At 46.7% G+C, this 23975-nt stretch overlaps 3 protein-coding genes across 4 annotated transcripts in view; 1 reads left to right on the forward strand and 2 right to left on the reverse strand.

The window, feature by feature from the left end:
• The window catches only part of LOC8033690 (transcription activator BRG1), a 49481-nt gene extending 36807 nt beyond the window's left edge, over positions 1-12674 (forward strand). For both annotated transcript variants that reach the window (XM_029974852.4, XM_029974853.4), the window contains exons 26-30: positions 1256-1366; positions 5565-5845; positions 8801-8906; positions 10004-10255; positions 12426-12674. In XM_029974852.4, the coding sequence (XP_029830712.3) occupies positions 1256-1366; positions 5565-5845; positions 8801-8906; positions 10004-10255; positions 12426-12503 (828 nt within the window). In that variant the 3' untranslated portion in view covers positions 12504-12674. The remainder of the gene's footprint in view (positions 1-1255; positions 1367-5564; positions 5846-8800; positions 8907-10003; positions 10256-12425) is intronic.
• A 2845-nt stretch (positions 12675-15519) lies between these two features.
• LOC121046406 (zinc finger protein 253-like) lies at positions 15520-21604 on the reverse strand. Its single transcript, XM_042289320.1, has 5 exons — positions 21155-21604; positions 19064-19389; positions 18410-18495; positions 17770-17860; positions 15520-15903 (listed from the first exon to the last, which is right to left on the reverse strand). The coding sequence occupies exons 1-5, from the start codon at positions 21156-21158 to the stop codon at positions 15520-15522; spliced, it is 891 nt and encodes a 296-aa protein (XP_042145254.1). The 5' UTR covers positions 21159-21604.
• A 1370-nt stretch (positions 21605-22974) lies between these two features.
• LOC120839154 (spermatogenesis-associated protein 22-like) lies at positions 22975-23616 on the reverse strand. The gene has a single exon (XM_040209394.2). The coding sequence runs from the start codon at positions 23614-23616 to the stop codon at positions 22975-22977; it is 642 nt and encodes a 213-aa protein (XP_040065328.2).
• Positions 23617-23975: the final 359 nt, after the last annotated feature.

Consider the following 23975-nt stretch of genomic DNA (forward strand, 5'->3'; position numbering starts at 1 on the left):
TAGTTGTCTTTGTTGATGTTGTACTGGGCGTTGTAGGGCGTTACCACTTAGCTACACCACAGCATTAACAACCTGCTCTATACTTGAGGTTTTTGGAGTGCCCGATGCCCACTGCATGTACTCTCTGGGAAAGCATATGCTTAATAACAAAATGCCATCTTAGCGCTGTCAGTGCCAAAAGTTTGTGCCAAGAGACGTGCTTTCACACGCTGTGGAAGAAAAAGGTAACAAAAGCTTTCGAAACAAAATAGTCAGTTGGCTATTTTATTCCGAACGCTTTTGTTAAAAATGCGAGAATACGACGCCGCTGCCCAACGAATTCGCCGTGATGTGTCCCAGCTATCGCTGTGAGTCTGTTGTGGATTAACTTGGGACTGCTCAGTTTTCTTTAGTGAAAATTGTTAGTGGCTCATTCCCCGATTTCATGACAGCGTGAACTTGAACACCGTCAGTTTCCCCGCTATATTCGGCGGGAAAACTAATGTCACATAACCGGTTATCACCTGACCTCAGAAATATTCAGGTTCCCCGCTAGATTTAGTGGAAAAAATTACGTCATATGACCTATGCTCCAATTCAGTTCCCCCGTTAAATTTGGCGAGAAAATGTGTAACGACCTTAAGTTATTCATCAACAATGTATCAATGCAACCTCATTTCAATATCAGATCACCATATGACGCACGATTGTCGCAGTGTTAATCACTCGACATCATTATATCATTGAATAAGCAGTACAGCTGTCTAAATGCATCACGTTATGTGATCACGCAATTTTTTTTTAAGGGGGCGGTACAGTGGTACAGTAGGCTCGCGATATATCATACTTGGATATTCCATACTTCTGGTTAACTCAAACAGATTTCAAAATGTTGGTTGTCCCGCTATGTTTTTAGTGTATTGATAAGCCGCTTAAAGGGCTGCTCCGGTTGAAAACGAAACCAAAATAAATGACTGGTATCGCTTTAGTGGTACAAAATGAGCGCGTACTCGCAAGTTTTGTGAGGCTCTAACGGCCGGACTACGCCCCCCTCCCTACTCCCGACGACACGCGGCATTACCGGAACTGCTTTCCTTGAGCGCTCGCTCAAGGAAAGCACTTCCCAAAGCCGCACACTTGTGCTCTGTGCCTCCCGGAACGTTGTGCAGATCTCCCGAAACGAAGCAATGCTAAGCCTCGTTGATCCCTCCTCGACTTCCGCGAGTTTTCTGGGGCGTCGGGACTGAGCTGGCACGCGTTCTGGGTGCTTGCACAGGTGGAACGCCTCACCAACGAAGAAGAGGAGGACAAGATCTTCGGGCGTGGGAACCGCCAACGCAAGGAGGTCGACTATTCGGATGCACTCACTGACAAGGAGTGGCTGCGGGTGAGAACGCCTTTTTCTCTCCTTCACACACTCGTCTCGTGACCCCTTAAGACCTTGTGCCTTAAATCCTTTAAGTATCCCTTGGGACGAAAGAACACGCTGCTGGTGACACCTATGAGGCGATTTTGGAACTGCATTTCTCTAGGGCGAAGGTTTTAAGGTTTTTGCGATATCAGATGTACGTGCCATCTCTGAGAAATGGTCGTTTATAACATTGTCAAAAACTTTTTGATAAAAACAAAAAAGATTATGCGCGAAAAAAAAAAAAGGATAGTGCAGAAATTAATAGCCCCTTCCCCTGACAAATGCCGAGCGCTCCGCGCTAGGGGTCGTCGAGCGGTCGGCCTCCGTGAGTGATCAATCATGTAGTCCATCCCAGTGGCACGCGCTGCGGCGCAAATCGAGCGTAACGCTCCCAGCGCCACCGCTTCCAGAGCGCCTGCTCTCGCTTTTGAACAGTCGCGGTTCCCATTGCTATCTTGCTGAAAGCATGAAGTTCTGATCGGAACTTTATGCCTTGACAAAAAATTTATGGTTTACTTCTTGACTAAGGGTGACCCCGACGTTAAGACACAATTTATTTTTCCCTACAGTTATATAAGCCCGATGAAGACAACTAGAAGTACTTGTACGAGCCGTAGGATGCTATTAAGCAATACCAAACACGTATGCCGTAAAGCGATCGTCATCTCCGAAGGCGACTTCCATCTGCGGAGTATTTGGCGTGTTGTCTTCTAATTATTCCAATTACATTACAGAGACCACAAAACAAACAAACGACATATACCTAGCTCTTCATCCGAATCGGCGCGCACAACGCCTTCGACGTAATGCGGTATCTTGGGCCTCTTCGCTGGCCAGCCAAACTACTCGGCAAACACTTCGCCGAGAACGGCTGCCTCGTCGTCACTCGAGCTGGAGCTAAGCTGGTGTCTTCGTTGCTGTCACTTAGACCTCCTGAAATTAACTGCAACGATGTCATCGTCGCAGTATGCTCGGGCAAGTCGGTCATGACGAGGGGAACGAAAACAAGCACACCAAGAAAGCCCAACCAGCACTTGAAACAAAAAAGCCGCGAAATTCCTTCAATCCCCCGTGGGAATGTCGATAACGAAACTGAAACGTTGCGAGAGACGACTACAGATCGTATTCCTCCGAAAAAGGCTGCGCGGAGAACTACTCCGGACCGCTCGACGCGCTCCGCCACTTTTCCACGGAGTGGTTGGAGCTGCTCGGCGAGCGCCCCACTGGCTCCAGATCTACAAGCGGATTCTTGTTTCCCTCGCATCTCGCGAGGGAAACAAGAATTCGCTCGGCGAGCGCTTGCCGAGCGTTCGCTATTTGCCAGGGGAAGGGGCTATAAGTGTTCCACAGCTGCCCGAGAGATGGTGCTAGCATATTCTCTCATTGCAAGACCTAAGGACTCTTGAGCGTGTGACTTTTAACGAGCCTTAAAGGGCCTCTGAAAAGGAAAAAAAAACGTTTTTTTAAACAGTCTGAGACATGTGTGTCAAGAAATTAATTTTACGCAAAAAGAAAAAACAATGATTTTTTATAGGAATTTGTACGGTGAAAACACAATTTACTTGGTAGTCGCCTCCTTTAGACTTGTTTTCTCTCTGCATTTTGGGAGCGTGGAGGAGAGAAGCTGTGGCCATCACGTTGAGGTGGAAAGAGGGTATGACCATTCCGTGACGTCATGGACTTTGGCACATAATTCAGGTGTAACTAAAATAAACCTTGCACCATCAATTTTGCTCCAATTTTCTTTTCTTTTTTTTTTTTCGCATAAAAATTTTTTTTTTTTGACATATGTGTCCCAATTAGAATGTTTAAAAAAAAATATTCTTTTCGTTTTTTTGTTTTTTTTTTATGTTACAGAAAACTTGTAACTTCAATTTACGGTTAGGATGCCGTAACTAAGTGACAACTAGGTCGTCATTTAGGTAACTTTTAACTTGTGTTGAAGATATTGTGTAATGAATCTTTTGAGGCTCGAGTTCCGGCAGGTTTCAGATTTCTTGAACCTCTCGCGCAGAGTTCAGCTGAAGATTTTGACGAGCGTGTTGGCATAGTTGCTAGGAATAAAAAGGCTGTGCACGTCCGTCTTCTTCCCCTCTTTGCTTTTGTATTTTTAGTTCAACTGAGGTTTGACTAGTGTGCAGACGCGCGGGAATTGAGGACAAGCCGACGTCACCTGGCAAAGGATGGTAACAAGCTGACTAAATCATTTAAAGGATATATATTCGCTTTTTCATTTCATTTATTCAACCCTTAAAGGCTCAATGGGCATTACATAAGGGGGGGGCAAGGAATATAAAATCAAAAATACAGAACACCGCACGAAGCGAAAAAAAAACAAACAAAAAAACACATCAATTATACATTTGTAAACGCTATAAAAATAGCAGGGAAAATCCACACAGAAACAAATGAGGTCAAAAATCACCAACATATCGTCTATGTAAGCACTCAACAAAAAAAAAAATATTAAAAGAATAAAACAAAATAAGAAATATAAAATAAAGTATAAAAATAAGGTAGCCAACTATGAAAACAATGTAGAAATCGCCTCACGGAACAGGCCGGCGTCACTAATGTCGACTATGGTGTTGGGAAGGTCGTTCCAATCGCGGATGCCTCGCGGGACAGCGGAGTTAATAAACGCATTAGTTTTACCGGTTAGGTGCTTGAAACTTTTGCTGTTAGTGGTTCGATGGGAAGATCTGTTAGGAGGCTCAAGAAAAGGTATATTATTATCGTGATAGTAGAGCTTATGGATGAGGCACAGAAGAGCAATTTTACGGCGGTTTTCGAGTAGAGGGAGAGAACACTGATCTTTTAGAGTAGAAACACTTATGTTATACGAATAACTCGATGTTATAAAACGTGCCGCTCGATTTTGGACGGCTTCGATACGTTTGGTTAAGTAGACTTGATGGGGGTTCCAGATTGGTGAAGCATAATCAAGTTTTCGGCGAACGTAAGTTTCGTAGGCTAGTTTACGGAGTTGAGGATGTGCTGCCTTGAGGTTACGCTTAATGTATCCGAGGGTTCGAGAAGCATTAGCAATTACGTTGTTAACGTGGGTGATCCATGAGAGGTTAGAAGTGAGGTGAACTCCCAGATATTTGTAAGAAGAAGCAACGCTAACAGGCGTGTTACCAAGAGAATAGGGGAATGATGAAAGGGTTTTTTTGCGAGTAAAATTAAGTAATTTGCATTTTGACGTGTTTAGGGGCATTAACCATTTGTCACACCAATTATGAATATTGTCGAGATCTCGCTGAAGGATTAGATGGTCATTTGGATGATTAATTTTTCGGTATAGCACACAGTCATCTGCAAACAAACGTATGTTAGAGGACAGCGAATCAGGAAGGTCGTTAATATAGATAAGAAAGAGAAGAGGCCCTAAGACGGTGCCTTGAGGGACTCCCGAAGTTACGTTAGAAATGTCAGATTGAAAATCTCCATTGACAGTAAACTGAGAACGGAGAGAGAGAAAGTTTCGAATCCACGAGAGAGTTAGAGAATCAAGATTGAGCGAGGAGAGTTTAGATATTAAACGACAATGAGGTACGCGATCAAATGCTTTAGAGAAATCAAGAAATACGGCATCGGTTTGAGAGTTAGTGTTCATATTAACATGAAGGTCATGAGTGAATTCGAGCAGTTGCCTATCACACGAGAAGCCTTTTCGGAAACCACACTGATATTTATAAATTGCATAACCATTAGTAATCATTTTTCTAAATTGGAGAACCTACCGGGTAAATAATTTGTCTCGCAAATTTGCAACTTTTCTGTGAAGTTTGGCAACACCAGTTGGCAGTCAACCTTCGCCAAATTTTTTCGCCAAATTTTTTCGCCAAATTTTTCCAAAAATTTGATGACAAACCAGTTGGATCTCCCGTTCAACGAACGTTTGCGACACCCCTAATTGTAGCACTAGCCTAACGTGAGGTTACCAAAACAACAGCTTATGGCGAGGTCTTCGTATCTTCAAATTATGGCTAGGTTACTGTAATTTGGGATTACGGCGAGGTTATCGTTAGTTTCAGTTACAGTCAGATGGAACGCCGCCATAAATGTCAACACGAATTTGGGGCTTCAAGTGGGCGCACCTCCGCTCGAAACATCCTTCTCCAATTTACCTTCCGAGCGATACAACGTCGGCTCGTTTCCGGAACGACAGGCGGTCGAAGACGGCAACCTGGACGAGATGGAGACGAGGAAGCGGTCCCGCAAGTCGGTCTGCCCGAGCAACAACGGAGGCGGGGCCGGCCCGTCCGCCAGCGTGGAGCGGAGTGGCGGGAAGCGGAAGGGGGGCGGGGCCTCGCGGCTCATCCAGGAGGAAGAGCCACCCGCCAAGAAGCGGAGGGGACGGCCCCCCGTGGAGAAGGCGTCGCCCAACCCCCCGTCGCTCACCAAGCAAATGAAGAAGCTCATCGACATCGTCATCAACTACAAAGACAGGTGAGGACCGCCTGCCGTCATATCCGACTGGCGTGTTTTGCGCATCCGAAAAAGTGGCCCCCGATTTCGGCTCAATGGCGACGTCGACGTTCGCTTTTTCGCATATTTTTGACACACCATACTTACGACCAACCTCTTAGCACAGCAGCGCAGTAAAAGGTTGGTCACGAGCAATACCTGCGACCTGCCTTTCTCTGTGGTGCATCTGTGGATCCAGAAGTTTAGAAGTGTGAGAAACACCTGCAATGTAAAGCCACATACATGTGCCCATGCACCTCACACATGCATCTTATCTCTACAAAGCAATGCCATTAGGCATGGTTTAACCCCTTAATCTTTTTGGACGAGCCTAGCTTGTCAATGTGGAGCCGTCTTCAAACCGTTCAGGAGAAGTGTTGCTCGCCTGCCTTCCCCGGTTCACGCACTCCATCGTTTTAAAATGAACCAGGCTCGCTCGTGGCTTAGTTTGTGGGTATCTAACGGATCGCTGTATTTTTTTTAAAAGAAGTGCGCGATTGAATTCGGCCGACGAGGCCGACGAGACAAGGCACGTCACTATTCCCATTCCCTCTTGTCCTCGCTACGTCCCGTCACGCTGGTGAACCGAAGCGAGGAGGAGAGAAGCAAGGCCGCTTCTCCTCATCCTCAAATTCTCCCGGAGGACAGTTACGTCAAAGAACTCGCTTGATCGCGCCCTTCTTTTCCAAAAGTACAGCCATCCGTTTGAGATATCGATGTACGAGCGATGTTTTGAAGTTCGTAGCATCCGGTTCAACACTTCTGCAGCCTTACTTTGCGAAATCCAAATTTCGGTTCAGTATCCCTTTAAGTGCCTTGGACGAGCTGAGCTCGTCGGCCGCTTTTTCGCTAAAAATGCCATGGACGAGCTCGGCTCATCCAGTGGTTTTTTCGGTAGCCCTCAGTTCCACGGATGAGCTAGGCTCGTCCGAGTAGTTTGCGGCGCTGATTATAGATGGCAGCTCTCGTTTTAGTTGCCGCATTTTTTTTTTTTATTTCTTTTTCGCGCTGCTGATTTTTGCGTAATAAACTTGAAATTTGATTTGTATGGCACTTTTAGGTTACTTTTTGAAAAAAAAAAAAAGGGAGGGGGGTCACTTGAGAAGTTAAATGGTAACACTGATTTTTTTTTTTTTTTTTTTATTTTGCTTTTATTTTGTTTCTGGCTACAAACTTGATTTTTAAGGCAACGAACATAACTTTGAAGACAACGATTACCGTATTTACTCGCATAATAAATACACTTTTTTCCCCGTAAAATTGACACATTTCTAGTTGGTGTGTTCATTATTGCGGGTAAAAATTTTTGCATTTACACACTTTGCGCAAATATCATTATAGGTGCCCATATGACACGACGGGGTGATGAGGCACATCCCCAGTGATGGATGCGTACCCAGGGCTGTTCGTGGGCGCGCCATAGTAACCATGGCTATAAATTGCAAACCTTTTTAAGGGCAGATTCGGCATGCCTTTTGCCAAAGGAAAACTACCCTACGAAGCTCAATCAGCGAGGAGAGAGACGCGACCGTTCTTGGGCCTAGCCACTTTCACGATTTCTGTCCAAAAGCAGACCACAGACAATGGCGTGTTTGTTGACATCAATGCATCCGATGGGCGAAACATGTCCGGCGCTGGACAATTCCTCTACCCCAGTAATTGGGGTTGTGTGGATATTTATACAGCTTGTAGTTGGTCAGCCATTTTCAAAGTTGTGACAAGTCACTTGCTCTGTATGAGAAATCTAGCCAGTGCAGTACAACCGCTAGCCTGAGGTCTTTAACGTGGTTCACGCAGTAGTGATACACGACCGCACCCCGGTACGATGCTCATCCAGATCGAAACGGGCAGGGGTGGGGATCGAGCCCGGGATCGCTAGGTTCTGCAGCGCAAGCTTTCGCTCCATGTGCTCCGAGCTGGTGTGCGCTAGCCCACTCAGCCACCAATCTCCCTCCTCGACCCCAGCTTCGCTAGGTGTGTGCGCTGCTTGGTTCCATGGTTGACCACTTCCGCAACTATGCACCCGCAGCCATTACAAGAGTGGCGTGGTGTGGCTTGGGCTTGGCTTGACTTGACTTGACTTGGCCTGGCCGCTTGGCGGCAAAAGAAAATTGGCTTGGTGGCTAGCTAAGTTGGACGCAGTTCGAGACTCACGAAGCTGAAAATTAGAGGTGCGTTCATTATGCAAGGAAAAAGAAGTCAAAATATTGATGTTTGTTGTGGGGGATGCGTTCATTATGCGAGTAAATACAGTAAAGTAGTTGTGGGTCAGAAATTCCCTAAAAGTAAAAATGGCTAAAAGGGGTTAAAATAGGTTTTTTAGTGCAAGTCCTTGAACAGAAACCTACAGTCGCCGACCGATTTTTCGGACGCTGCAAATTTGGACTTGCTCCTCATTCCGGACATTGACAAGGAACTGCGACTGACCTGATTGAAATAGTATATATTAACAACCAGTTTTTCAGAAAGTTTGCAGCGCGAAAATTCTATTTTCGGCCTAATATACGAGTGTCGGCCACCAAGAGGAAACTACCTTGGATTGTTTGCTGACATAATGTTTCAAGTGGAATTGGATAGGTTTGGCAGAGCACTATTTTAGTGCTGCTGAACCAGCCGTTAGGTGTCCTATGGTATAAATGTTTTCCTTTTTTTTTTTTTTTTGCTTTGCTTTATTATTATTATTATCTTGAGGAACATGAGACAAGGTACTAAGTGTGCTTAGGCTCAATAAGGCCAAGTTTTGTAATCTGTGGATTTTTCTAATTGCTTTATGATTTGGATGCTTTTTCGGTCGGTCCCCACAAAGTTAGAAAAATCGGTCGGCAATTAAATTTATGTTTTTTAAGTCCTGGTTCTTTTTTGGGGGGAAATCGTTTCTCTGTTGACACTGTTGTCAGTTGACGTTGCCCTAACCACCGAATATGTTGGTCTTTGCAGCGATAGCCGCGTGCTGAGCGAAGCCTTCCTGCAGCTCCCTTCGAAGCGAGAACTTCCGGATTACTACGACGTGATTAAGAAACCGGTGGATTTGAAGAAGATTAAGGTGAGGGTTTCTCCTTCTCGTCTCATAAAAGGTGTGGGGTAAGTTACTTGTGAAACGTGCCTAGAATGAAATATAAAACTCACTGAAAGATTCTGTGCTTAAAGCGAAGTAAAGTACATCAGACTCTACACTTTGGCATCCTTTATGGTACACTCGGAGAAATTTGATTTCCCCGCTTTATGTTTTGATCTAGGCAACGTCATGTTGTCAAACTTTTGCATCCTATCACTGCCACTAGCGCCACAATTTAACGGAGTTTTGGCTTTCCGTAATGCGCAGTTTAATTATGCGGGCTAAAACAAGTGTTTAATTTTCTGCATCGGTGCCTGTACGCACCAAGAGACTTGCGTAATTTGGAAACAAAGGAAAAGTGTACTCGAGAGGTGCTCAAGGTGGTAAGTGTTTCTCTCGAGACCGGTTCCCAGCCGGCCCCGAGTAGGCGGTACGCCATTGACGCATTGGCGCAACACAATTTCGTGACCGCCAGTGGTTTGTCAAAACTGAAACTGCTCCTTGAGTCACCAGATGGCACTGAATTTCGGAAAGGGTCTACAGTAGCTGCGTTCAATTTACTTACACCTCCCACACCGGTGCAGAAAAGTGTAGGGCAGTCTACTTCCAGTATGTGTATTTAGATATGACCGGAAGTACAAGGCCCTACACTTTTCTGCACCGGTGCAGGAGGTGCAAGTAAATCGAACGCAGCTAGTAAATCTCTCCCCTGAAGATCGGCGGTTCGCGGGCGGCACCAAGAGTGGGCCGTATGTGCGCACCGTAGAGTTAATGTAATCACTGCTCCCTGCTTATCCCTCTGGTCACATGACCTCTCCGTTAACCAATCGGCATCGAGCACCTCTCTCTCCTTTCCCATCCAATAACAATGATAATCAGTGTCATGCCTCGTGGTCACTCTTTTATCTAGGCTTCACTTTTGTCTGGGCTTCACGAAATTTCCAACACCTAGCCAAAGAATGTTTCACGTTAGAAAGATGACGAGCATTCGAGCAACTTCAACTTGTTGCGGCATCTGGCCCGCCGATGTGAGTGCTCGCAATTTTCCGCGTTCTGCTCCCGTCTTTACCCCCGCGCTTGCGCAGGCGCGAATCCGGGAGCACCGCTACCGCACACTGGACGACCTGGAGGACGACTTCATGCTGCTGTGCATCAACGCCCAGACGTACAACGTGGAGGGGTCGCTCATCTACGAGGACTCCATCGTGCTCCAGTCGGTGTTCACCAGCGCCCGGGAGCGGCTGGAGAAGGACGGCGACCTGGCCCTGGGGCCGGACCAGGACCAGGACACGGACCAGGAGGGGCAGGGCACCTCGGCCGACGGCCACGGCTCGGAGGTAGACCTCCCCGCTCGCGCGGGTCCACACGTGGCGGCATCGGTGTGCAGACGGCCCTTGAACGCTTCTGGTTCTGAACCAGACGGCGGGTTTCGCGGTATTTACGAGATTGAATCTACGCGCAGTCTTCGGGAAGGGGCGCTTGTGGCACTGTCGGATGTAATTCATTGTTACCGGGAAAGGATGATGCTTAAAAGATTATGAAATATGCACGAACCAGAAGTGTACAAGGGCCACCTAATAGGTAGTGCCACTAAATTTGTTGCCGAACAAAAGAAATAGGACGACTAGGGAGGGAACGTTCAGCTGCATTCTCCCCTTCCTCCTTTTTGCCGATCTTTTCGTTTCAATCCCGCTCTCTCGCTTGCTCTGTGGGAGCTCCCACTGTAAGAGTTCGCACTGAGACTCTTTGCTGTGGGAGCTCACACTGAGAGCATGCACGGTGAGAGCATGAACTGTAAGGGCTTGGACTGTGAGCGCTTGGATTGTGCGAGCTTTCATTGTGAGAGAATGCACTCCGAGAGGCCACACCCCGAGAGCTTGGACTGTGGGGCCTCCCAATGAAAGCTTGTCGCATGAGAGTCACTGGTTAGGCCTCTCTTTGAGAGCTACAATAACAGTGCTTGCAGTGTTTGAGCTCGCATGCCGTGTTTTCCGTGCCTCACAACCAAGCTATACTTACCATTAACTTTTGTGTTGGACATTTGTGCGTCTAGCAAAGTTTCACTCAAGTTCTGAAGCAAAGCGGGTTGCGAGGTGTAGGGGACTGGTCCCCCCTGACACTTCCCTTCGATTCGCGTCGGTGTTGTCGAGCACAAAAGGGGGACCACTTACCCCCTTCCCTCTAGCAGCGTGGGGTTGGATAGCTATGAAAACTACACTAGCGTCGCGCGGAGTGTAGACAGGCGTTGTATGCAATTACCACGAAGCCACAGAAATGGCTGCCGCGACTTCTGTCTCACAATTGTTGCGCAACACGAAGTGCGCGTGTTTGCATCTTCACTCAGAGCTGGCAACAGCTATACTCCGTTTCAGCGTAATTTGGCAAAAGGCGGAGTGCAAACAACGACCGTGAAGCGCATTATGGCTCTTAGCAGGAATGCATTCGACGGTACATTTTCATCTGCCCTGTTTCAACACTCATATTGGCTGCCGTTTGCCACGGTATGCTGAAATGAGGTATACCGATAACAAGAACTGCTAGTCCGTCTGTCATGCCCTCGTTCTGCAGTCAAGTGCACAGTCCTTGTTTCTATATTTTACGCCGCATTCTAAAAGTTCACTGCGACGCAGGGCTGGTAGGTAATTTCTGGGCAACTGGGGGAACTCTCGAAAAAAAAAAAAATGATTATGTCGTTGCTTGGAATGGTTCTAGAATTAGTCGGTGAGCAAACCTCTAAAAAACAAGGAAAAAATGTGTTTCTAAGGTGCAGTGTTTTTCTCGAGCAATTTTTTAAACTTGTGGTATTAGAGTTGTGCTCTTTTTCAAAATATGACGGCCAGTAAATGTGTAACCAGTTTGTTGTGAACTACTAATTTACATCTTAAAGTGTGTACTCAGTGGCATTGAAACCAGCTGTGAAAGTGTGAACTTTGTTGAAAAAGAAAAGAATAGACTTAAGTGTAGGTGGTTTTCAATGTACTAATCTCACTAGAAGGCTTCCCTAAAAGATGGATGCTGCTGTGGACAGCTGGGATCAAATGTGTGTTGTTTCATTAGCATCTTTTTTTATTTTGTTTTGCATTTTAGGAGTGTTTTCTGACTCTCCTGAGGAGTGCACACGTCATTAGAACCTCTCTGACCCGTGTAGTGTTAGTATCACTAGCTCGTATCAGTCATTGCTTCGCCATTTCATTTCCGAAAATTTTGTAAAGTCGCCGCTCACGTTGCTTTGCCTCACTTGTTGACGAAGTGCAATGCTAAACCTGGAGCCTCGTTGTTGTTCTCTTTCTCGTAGAGTTCAAATGCCAAAGGCCGATTGCTTCTAGAGCCTCTTCAAGGATATGGCGCCTCTCCGGCAACTTCATCATTCTTTACCTAAAAATCCGACAACCGCCGGCCAAAAGCGCTCGCACGCCAAACTTGAGCCAGCACGCCGCAATCACTGAAAGAGTGTTTCAAGGCGTCGACCGCCCAGTGTTTGACCCTTGGTTTCGTCGCATCTTCCAGGAGAAGACGAAAAAGCGCAAGAGCCGGCAGGTGAAGCGATACATCAGTGACGACGACGACACGGAAGAAAGCGACTAGGGAGGTCGTCGGTTCGGCCCCCTCCCTCCCTCCCCCCTCCCCTCCCCGGTTGGTCCGCGCGTCATTCCACGGTTAGTCGGAGACGACGCAGTTTCACTTATTCAGCTGTGTCGTGCTGCCCCTTTCTCCACCTAACAGTGTAACATCCCCTGAAACTTTTTTTTTTTTTTTTTTCGTATAAGAATTATGTGTCTGCCGCTTGCGTCTAGGGAATAAACTGCTGGCACCGACGCACTTCTAGACGTCTTTCGCCTCCTCAATTCTGCGAGTGCCAACAAACGAGACAGACACAAACGTGACGATGTGGCGTTTGCGACAGTGCAGCTACGAAGATACTATATCATGAAACGCGACGAAACACTGGACACTGACCGTAAATATGAACTGGAACGAGAAGGTTACGAATGAAATTGGAAAAGACAAAAGACATCCTGCTGCATACACGGACACACGTTGGCATGAAGTGGAACAACACGATTAGGAATATGGTTAATACAAGCAGCATTGCCAGGAAGCAGCTTTCAGGATTGGGCTTGTCTCACGAAAGATTGGGCGTAAGGCAAACTTGGGGAAGGATTCTAACAAGATGCTCATCTTTTGCGAAAACGAAGGACGCTCTAAAGCAATTGGAGGAACTTCAAGCCTGTGTGGAAGTTTGTTTAACTGCCACGATTTGCCGGACTCAAATGCATGTTGTTTTGTTTTGTATGTTGATTGGTTATTATGTTTTCCTCTTTTTTTTTTTCCCAAAAATTTGATTTAATGTGTGCTTCTCGTTGGCTAAGGAATTTTCCTTTGGTTGGTATAAAGTTCTGCGTAGTGCAAAATGTCTTAGTTTTACTTTAGTTTCAAAATGCACGACATGTGCCTGCCTTTCAATAACACAGTTACTTTTTAAACTTCAATTTTTGTATCGGAAAAAAGAAAAAATCTTGTGCACTGGAAGTGCACATTTGTTTCTATATTTTGTCGAAAGAAAATGGGTAAGTAATTTTTCTAATTGCAACATTTTTTTTTTCTTTTCTGGTAAGGTATTTGACAATACAAAATGTTTGCTGATTGTTGTTTACGAGCTACAGATCTCGTAGCCAGGAGCGACGATACCTCTCGGATAGAGCTGCATTTCGACGCAGCTTTCTACATTCACACTCATCTCGTAGGGTGCCCGGAGCGAATCCGACACCGTAAAACGAGTCTGAAAAATCGACACCTTCGTATAAAACTTTGGAGCTTTCACCGAATGTGCACCGAGCAGGTCAGTATTACCATGCAAATTTTCGGGGCTCAGTTCTCTTCTCGCAAAAAATGAGAGCGACACACTCTGGGTTTTCCTCAATCAGGCGCCGATTTTTCCCGGCTCGTTTTACGGCGTCGGATCCGGCCGTGCTACCCCCAAAATTGTTACCGATTCGTCCTCGACTCTGTGCACGCCGTTTATGTTTTAGCAGTCTTCCTTTCTTTGTGTTTCTCGATCTCAGATTCGTCTCGAGCTCATGCCAGCTCGCTGGCAGCTTCGTTTGTGTCACTCGAGGGTTGTACGCTGTGCTCCAACGCGTGAAAGCTGCAAGCACTGCGGTCGAACAGGCAAAGCTCCACTCCCGACGGCGCTTTGGCATCTCGCGAGCATCGAGCGTGCTTTGGAGCGTTGACCCGTATGGTGTAACGATGTCGCGTGCAAGTCATCTATAATTGGACGGAGCGAAAGAAAATTGCTTCACAGTCCCTTTAATTACGCTTCGAGAGCAATTGTTACGGCTCTGAACTCAAATATTGCATCACCAGCGAGACTAGCTTCGAGAAAAGGAGGCAGGCAGCTTATTTCAGCATCCGAGGAAGCGCCGCGTCATTCGCGGCGTGTTTACACGTTGGTGATTTTTGTCTGAGGAGGGGATTAGATGTCAAGTTTTGAAGTCACATGCGACACGTCAGGGACGTTCGCCAATCTCTAGAGCCTGCGGGGAGCTGCGACCGGCCCGTAGATCATTCATCTTGTCCGAAATCCTTTTGGAAAAGGTCGGCAGCAGTGAGCTGTGGAGTGCTTTTCTTTTTTCTCTCTTTTTCCATCTTTTGTTTGACGAGTCCTCAAAAGACTCAAACCGTAGTTCATGAGAAAAAAAAAGAAAAGACTCCGTCAACTTTTTTATTGTAAAATACGGGAGGAGCGCCCACCCAACTTTTACTAAAAACTGGGTTAATCTAGACACGAGTGCTTGTTCAGTCAAATCGGGCACTTAACGAATATTTGTAGAATTCCAAAGTTTTTGAAATGTTAATAGTAGTGGGCACTTGAGCAAAGTGTGCGCTTTCTTGGTATATTACGGTACAATAATGCGACTCCATCGTGTGAATCGTCGCACAAACTTTATGCACCACCACCTCTTTGTCGCCTTTTCTTGCAGCTCTATGACCAACGTTCTGTGATATCAAGGTTGTTTTCGTTTTCATATATTCCCGACAATTTTCTTGGGGGGATATATTTTCCCACAAATTCTGTATTTTTCGGCATCCATTTTCGATGCCGGACAAAACCTGCAAGTGTACCGGGGCTCGTGTCGAAGAAAACGGGACAGGGTTGGGTTGTAAGTTTTTCCAGTAGCCTGGAAACATGTCTGTGAACTGAGTATTTAAAGGATTAATACCATATTTTCCAGAGTATAAGACACACTTTTTTTCCAATATTTTCGGCGGTGCGTTCTTACACAGGTGCGTCTTACATACTATTTTTTACTTAGAAACTAGCGAAAAGTGGGGGGTGTGTCTCGTACAACGACACGTCTTATACACCGGAAAATGCGGTACTAATTTTTTTGAAAAATAGTATAAAGAGTGTGGTTTCCAAAATAAGATCCAGCCTTAAATTCAACGGACAGCTCCGGTTCGCGGTTTTCCGGATTTTGATAAAACTGGCTACAAGGCGATTTTTCCGGGTTTATCGGCTTTTACCAAAAATACGGAACAACATCTACGACATGCTCGGTTTCCTCGGGAGGTAAAGGTCTGGGGTGCGAACACGCCCTCAGGGTGCTTCCCCGTGCTTGTAGAGAAGGTGAGTGCGGAGACTCCCGCTCTGGCTGAACGCCTGGCGACAGTACGGGCAGAGGAAAGGGCGCTCTCCGGTGTGGCAGCGCCGGTGGCGTTTGAGGTTGCTCGGGTCTTTGAAGGCGCTGGGGCACAGCTGGCACCGGAACGGGCGCTCCCCCGTGTGGACGCGGGCGTGGATGCGCATGTAGCTCCGGCTGCCGCTCCGGTAGCCGCACTGAGGACACCGGAGCGGGCTGTGGGTGGCGGCAGCGTCTTCTTGCGGGTCTCCGCGCTCGTCGTGCGGCGCCGCCCGGCTCCCCGCGTCAAACGGACCGTACCCTGCGGAAGGAAGGTCGTCGGAACGGTGTGTTGGCAATCGTGGCGTTAAAGAAGTCCGTCAAGCTCCAGCTCGAAAAAAGATTTCCTTATTTTTTCGTGCATTTGGATGGAACGCAGAAGTCGAGTTTGGGGGTTTTACGTGCCAAACCGACGAAGACGGGCATCTGGCATTGCCGCAACGAAGGACTAAGGATTAACCACCTCGGAATCTGTTCAAGTGCGACGGAAATCTCGGTTACACGGCTCCTTCTCCGCAGCAAGCCTCCGTCGGATTGCGGACACTTCAACCTAGATTCGAACCCGCCACCTGGGAATCCGTTGGCTGGCGCTTTGCCCTCGGGGTCACGAAGGTGGCTTAGATAGGACGAGTGTGCCACAAATCGACTTTCCCCTCAAGAAAAGAAAGGAAAATAAAGCAATTGGCCATGTTGCAAGATTTTGTTCAGTGGTGCTGAAACAGGCTCATATATGTTTTTGTGTTCTTTTATGTTACTCATATTCACTGTTGCCTCAAGAAACAAAAGTAAGTTTTTTGTGTGGCCTTTACATTATGCAAGGTCGTTCTTGCGAGGCCTGGTTACCAGAGGAAAAAAATTATGCTCTTTGCCTTTTAAACATGTATGTTTCGATAAAATAACAAATGGGGTCTGTTAGTTCACCACGTAATTGAATGAATGAGAAACGCTCTGCAAGGTTCTCAAGTTTTTGCACGATAGTTCTCGAGACGAAAGCAAGTGTGATGAATGAACATTGAAAACCTCGAGCCAACAGCTGTGGTTTTCAAGTTTTCCCTACATACTGGAACATTGAGCCTGGAAACCTAAAGGAAGACATACTTTCTAAGGTGCAAGCATTGCTGCAACAAGTTGGATGGGCTGCCTTTGACGGCGGTATCCAAAACGTGTCGCATCGTGTGGCATAGTCTCGCATCATGCAAACTAGTCTTGCAGGAACCAGTAAAAGATTTGCCTTTTCAGCAGCCAACCTGCCAAGTACCATTACCTGCGGCGTGTTTTGGCGACTGGCAGCTTCTAGGCGCGAGGCAGGCATTTGCTGCCAATGCTGGTGCTTCATAAAACTTGTCTCCTCAAGATAAAAATAAAAAAGCAAGTTTTGTTGATAGTTAATGTGCTGTGTAAAATACTAGTTGCAAGATTCACTAGCTAGAGGAAAACTAATGTGCTTGAAATGTGCATGTCTGGATCAAGAGATGCAAACTATACTTATGTACACCTACAGGTATGTTGGTGCCAGTATATGTGCGCAGTTTGTAGAAAAGTAAACTGAAAGACACTTGCACGATTTTTTTTGTACCCTTTCAACCACGGTATAAATCTCAATAAAACAAAAATGGTCTTAGACATAGGCTCGGACAAAAGGGCAAAATATTTGCCACTTCCTTTTATATAGGCAGAATCTTTGAAAATACAGAACTGTTTGACTTCGCACGGGATACTTCACCGAGAACACTGAAGGTCACCATTGATTGCCCACAGGCCACATAAAAATCACCGGAGGTTTGCAGCATGCACAACCTGGAGCTTAGCAGAGTGCAGTCTATTCCAGAAGGCATTCCACCGCACAACAACCAGGGATATGACAGCATCTCTGGTTATTTTCTCAAGATGCAGACAATGGGGTTTCGACTATAGAGCCGCACCTTACATCCACAAGCTTTAAAACGGGTGATTTTGCTGATGTCACTTTTACACAAGAGAAAGCGATCGTCCACACTAAACATCCACATATTTCAAGCCACCCAGGCCAGGGGAAAAAAAAAAGGGCATGCTCTCGTTTTTTGTTTTTTTTTACATTCAATTGTTTGAGGATGTTTAAACTATGTTTCTAATCCATGCGGAGAAAGTTAACACTATCTCTTCTACACGCCTTTAGATCGTCGACTTACCAGCGACTCTTCACAAGTTTCACTAACCAGCCGGTTGTACCACGTGCCGCCGTTATCTAAAGCTCCTCTATACTCTCGCATGTATTCGTCCCTTTAGGAATATGAATATTTGTAAAATAGTGAAGAAAAAAAAACAGCTTTAGTTAGTTTGGTTTTTAGCCATTGGGCCAGATGTCGCTCCTGCTGGTTGTGTACCGACGAAGCAACCAAAACTTCATCGGCAAACCACAGGTGGTTGTCGTCAGCTGACGAATTGCCACCGGTCATTGTCCATTAGTGGATGCCTAACTGCATATTAAGTTTGACAATCATTAAAAATGAAACATTTTCTATAGCTAAATATTGTAGCCAGTCTCTTGGAGTTACAAAGCAAACCGTAACAGTCGTTTGTAATGTGCAATACCGGAGATCCACCGAGTGCACACAGAGTACCACATTCAAAGCACCCGTCGGGGACCAAAATGGAGCTCGCCAATTGGTCACTTGTGACCATATTATCTGCCTTGCCTTAAAACACAAGTTCATAACAGTTGAAGACTTGTCGCACTTGAAAACAGTTTTCGCCGTCTCCGCCACTATCTTTCCAGCCTCGGATCTACGCCAAAGCGTGTGAAACGTGCGCGATACCGTTCTAACAAACCCTCGCATTGATTTGTCTTTGGTGCCAGCCAACTGTTTGTGCCATTGGACAGCGCTGAGCAGAAGCTTGGCAAGTCCCAGTATACCCTGCAAGTACTCAATGACTAGTGTCTCGCAACTGACGAAGCATTCCGGTACAGCGCGCAACGCGTCTTCGACTCGCGAGTTTGGCGTCCTACATTGTCCACACACCGTAGGTCGTCCAGAAGCGGCAACAAACAACGCCACAAGAGATGGCGTGTCGGGCCGTTGGGTGTCGCAGTACCGGCGGTAGACGGTAGGAGTTCCGTCGGAATGTACAAGCGAATGCGGGAGTCAACATTGTCGCAGCGTCCTAACTGCAGAAGTCTCTATGAACTGTGAAGCCGGAGAGCCTCCTGCAGCAGAACGGGAGTTTGCTGCGTCTGCTTCCGCCACTGCACCACCATCGGAATCGTGGCAAGCAACAGCGGGACACTTCTTGCCATCTTTTTGCCGGCATTTCTATGACCAACCGCCAGGACCGCAACATCCGACGGCATGCTGCGCTAGCTCCCGCAAAGTCATTTGTTGCCACTCCGAGGTTACTTTCAACGTGTGGGTGGGGAGGGACGCCAAACGCGCCAGTCGGCAACGCGTTCCCGGTGGCGTAGTTCCGGCGAGAAACGCGCCCTCAGCGCCAGCGCGAAGTGCCGTGCTGGCCAAGCACGTGGGTGCGCAGGCTGCTCGTCTGGTTGAAGCGGCGCCAGCAGTGGGGGCACTTGAAGGGCTTCTCGCCAGTGTGGCACCGGCGGTGTCGGTTCAGGTTGCTGCGGTCCTTGAAGGCGCTGGGGCACACGTCGCACCGGTACGGGCGCTCTCCCGTGTGCACCCGCATGTGGCGCTGGAGGTAGGCCCGGTTGGTGCAGCTGTAGCTGCAGTGCGGGCACTGGTACCGGGACTGGTCCTCTTCCGGCACCAGCACCAGTAAGGGTTCCATGTCGAGGACCAGTTCGCCCGTACCTGCGAGGAGCAGGGCACGGTCAATGTGCGAAAACAGCAGAAAGATGGCGTTTTCCTGTGCATTGCGGAGTTGCTAAGTCTTTCATTTTGTCTGGCCGTGGAGAGGGCAGGGGGCTGTCGCCTTGTCAGGCATGTCGATGCCTTTTGTGGCGGCCCCCCAGACAGCTGTATTCCTCGACGGTTGTCTAAATAAACTTTACTTTGACTTGATTTGATAACCGGGAGAGTTTCGCATTCTTTCAAAGATGCCATTGGGGCCTATAGTAGGCATTGACTATTCTCTGCTACGTCGTTGAGGCCAGTGTAGCTTCCACAGTGCTGCAGCTCAACGTTGATGCGAGAGCGTGTGCATGTGGCTTTCTCTTGGATTGCACACGCTTGCTCGAGTAGCATTGGTGGCACTGGAAGCTATGCTAGCTTCGACGACGTAGCACAAAACAGTTGATGCAGGGTATAGCTATCGTGGCTGGAGGTCTGGGAAACGGCACGTTTCTTCCACCACCTTGTTTGTTGACGTAGAAGAGAATGTGACCGTCTTTCGATAATGTGCAATATTGTGTTATCGTAAAGTCTGCTTTTTCCAACGAGCCACAAGCTCCGCCCGTCGGCTGAACTCCCAGTATAGGTAACTTCAGCACATTCTATCTTGGCTGCCGTAGAAAAAAAGAGGCTTTGTAGACTTTTTCCGACAAGCTCAGAAAGACCTCCGGAGCAGCATATGGCCTTTATCGGACGGCGATATACGCCTCCAATTAAGGGGAACGGAACTCGTTTTACATGTTTTATGACCTGCATCTGGCAGCTTGTTTTACATGTTTTATCATCTGAACTCTGTAGCTTATCTTGAGCATGTTGCACCTGGAAAGTAGATATGTTAGACTTTGTATGCACGAGAATTTGGCATCATTGGTTCCATTGGAAATGTAGCATAGTGCAAAAAGTGAGAAGAGATTGTGTTCAGCTTCACTTCAACCCTGGGTATACCAGGGTTTCAAATCATGTCCACTAGGCTACAAGATATGTTCTTTTGTATGGTTTTGTGCATACATCTAGTATATCGTTTTGTTCTCCTATACAAACTTTTTAATGGTGTGCACCACAGATTGGCAGAAAATCGGTACTCGTACATCTGGTAGTGTTCCCAGGATATTGCAATGTTTGGGCACACTGGGCACTGCCAGGTATAGGGCAGTTTTGTTGGGGTTCGGATAGCTGTGGCAACCGTCTAATGCATATGTTCGCTTCTGACATGAATATGCATGTTTAGAATGCCACAAAGTATAGACTGACTGACGCATGTTTGTACAGTTGCGGAACATGGGCTCAGGGTGGGCATTCATTCGTACCTTATACACAAAAAGCTAGATGGTGCAAAGATACATTCAGGGGAGGCTTGCTGCTGGCGTTTGAACTAGACGGTTATAGATAAAAAGGGAAAAGGCACGAATAGCAAAGATACAAAAGTACATTCAGCCAATGTAGTTTTTTTCTCTTTAGCCTCTGAAACTAAGAAAATCTATTCTGAAAAACCCAGGACCGCCGTGACGTCCGTAGGGGTGGAATCACTAACGATCGCGGCATACGCTAATGCACTGGCCTATTTTTAGCAAAGCTAGATCTAGTTCTGGAGAATCAAAACATGGCTATATTTGGGCACCACGCAGCTTGCACGACAGACTGCACACTTCATCGCTACACTAAAACGTCGAATGCACATGGACTACTAACATCAGTAACTGAAATAACATTCGCTAATGACACACACACATACAAAAAGCCACTGCATGAAGTGGCAACCGCTAGCACTGCAATCAAATTGTTCTGCGGAACGCCGATTCTTGCGGTCGGTTTGTTTTCTCTCGATCTGGAGGATGGGCGGCGTACGCCTGAAAAGAAAACCGGGTCCCATATTTAGCCATCACACGTGCACTCGCCATTACACGTAAAATCAGCTGCGACAAGCGATCTTCAAACCACACCGTAGTCGTCTGGAAATTCGCGAACATTTTGGCAGCTATAAATTGGTTACGAAGCTTTGGCAATCACATGCTTCTTAGCAGCTTCTGTTCTGAGTGATTTAAACCAAAGGAGGGAACGATGCACTGGCAGGGAACAACGTAACATCGAAACTGAGACACTTTGTTGTCACTGAAATGGTTCAACTGCGAGCAAAAGCAAACACGGCAGCTACCGCGGACGCCATCACCGCTATCACGCCGCCATTGTGTTTGTTTTATTCGCCAGTTGCTGTCACTACAATCTGTGGGCGCTGCAATCGTTATACGGTTATACCGATATCGAAACCTAACTGATTTATCTGTTTCATTCGTTTCATTTCATTTGTTTTTCCTAATGGTGTTTTGCATGGTGTTTCGTAGGAATATATAATACATACAACACTTCTAAACACACAAATCATGACAGATATAGAAACTAGTAATAAACACCACGTACAATGACGTGAAATGTATGGGTCCAAAATATGTACTATTTTTTCGGGAAGGGGATTCCACCTGTATAAAATAAATCATGTTATACGGTCGATGCAACGATTGATTGAGGCTATGTGATATCCTCTCAGGAGTCAAAAGTACAGACTTTTATGTGGATTCGTGTTTTTGTGGTAGAATTTATGCATTTTTGGTTGTCGAAACGGCACCTCTACGATCTGTACTTCACGCGAGCGGGAACGCTTTTATTTGCTGCGATCGCTCTTGGTGTTGACGTAAACGATTATAGTGTAGACGTGTTCATGGATTTGTGTACGTTAAATGAAGTTCAGTGCGGTGGATTGCGACAAAAAGACGAGGACAGAAAGCGGAGTAGCACACAGGACAGGGCCCCGTCCTCTGTGCCCAGAGATCAGTGTCTGTGCCACCCATCTTTCTGTCCTTTTTTTTTTTTTTTTTTGTGTGTGTGTGTGCGTGTGTGTGTAGTTTACAGATAATCATAACCATCTAGCCCAACCAAGGGCCCCTAAAAAGAAAAATAAAGTTGATTTTTTTAACAGCGTGGTTGGGACACGGGTGATAAAAAATTGTTTTTACGGGAAAAAAATATTTAGAGCAATATTGACGGCGCGAGACGCGATTTAGTCGGCAGACACCTCCTTTCCACTTCTTTTCTTTCTCGGCATTTCGGGCACGTGGAGAAGTGGAACGGCTTCGCCTTCACGACCGAGATGGTCATTGCGAAATGACCAGTGGCGTCATGGACTTCGCACGCAGAATTTCGAATAAATCTCTCTTCGTCAATATTGCTGTAACTTTTTTTTTTTTTTTCACGCAATTTTTTTTTTTTTTTTTTTGACCACGTGTCTTAACCACTTAGTTCAAAAAAAATATTTTTTGAAGTTTTTTTTTTTTTAATGAATTTTTACGCTCGTGGTGAATACATTCAGCGATGATAATGAACACGTTAATGCTTTTATTTGTCTGCATGGAAGGGCTTTAGCGAAATAACGTTTCTACCCGTCTTTGCAAGTGTGCGTCGCTACACGAAGGATACCTACTCCGAAGGTAAAAATAACAAAAATTAATTCAAATTAACGGCGATAAAAGAAAAAAAAAAAAAAAAAAAAAGAAACTACATGTTTGCGATTGCAAGGAGACCGTTGATGACAGCTTTTTCTTCTCCCGTAGCCGGTCGTGCGCAAACAACGGAAAGTTGTCCCGTGCGATTCATGAAACCAACGCATCTCAGCCAGCTGCCACGCTGAAGCGGTCCAAGCTGTCTGTCCATTTGGTAGAAAATACAGTTGACGCTGAACCTGTCCTGTCTCAGCGTAAAGTGCTTGGTCATTCCCTGTCGGCTGACAGTCGGAGCTGAATCCAGGACTCCGAATACTTCCACGATGCCCTTCACCCCGCGAACCGTGCCAGGTCCCGCGGTCAAGATGCGATCGTCCTTGCGGTGTTTGTTTGAGTCCTCTTGAAGGGCTGTGGTGTTACTGTAAGCCGAAGTAGCGCTCGAAGACTGTTGAGCGAAGTGAGAACCGGCTAGGTTTCCGAACGCCGGAACATCGGGACGCGCCGGAGAGTTGGAAGGATGGCTCTGCGCTGTCGGTCTCCACACCGGTAACTGAGGCGCTGGGCTCTTTTGGGAGCGCTGCAGTTGCGGTATGGGCTTCTGTAGGATGCCAGGTCCTGATCGGGGTTTTGGTTCAGCTGGTGTTCGGAAGTTTTGCCTGTTTTGTTGTTGGAAGGGTGGTTGTGGCGGTGGCGGCATGGATGGCTGATACGGCGCGCGGAACGGTGGATTGACGGGCGCGCGGGGACGGTTTCCGTATGGCAGCGTCGTTTGTCGAAGGCTGGAGGCTCGGCCCCGACTAGCTCCGGCGTTGTTTCTCTGCATTTTAGATTCCTTGCGGCAGAGAAGTAGTGGATATTACGATACACGAGTCACGCAGCGGAACGAGGGCTGCGGCAATGGCGGAGAAATCAACGGACGTCGTCTGCTACACGCGTTATTTATTTAATTACGAATTATCTATATCTGGTTTTAATTAATTGTAAACGCAGCATTTTTATCTTACTATTTATCAGCAAGCTTAGCTGAAACGTCTGAGTGTGTCTGTTTTGTTTTGC

This window comes from Ixodes scapularis, unplaced genomic scaffold, assembly GCF_016920785.2.
Source record: "Ixodes scapularis isolate PalLabHiFi unplaced genomic scaffold, ASM1692078v2 PGA_scaffold12__126_contigs__length_90152505, whole genome shotgun sequence".
In the NCBI taxonomy this organism is placed as follows: domain Eukaryota; kingdom Metazoa; phylum Arthropoda; class Arachnida; order Ixodida; family Ixodidae; genus Ixodes; species Ixodes scapularis.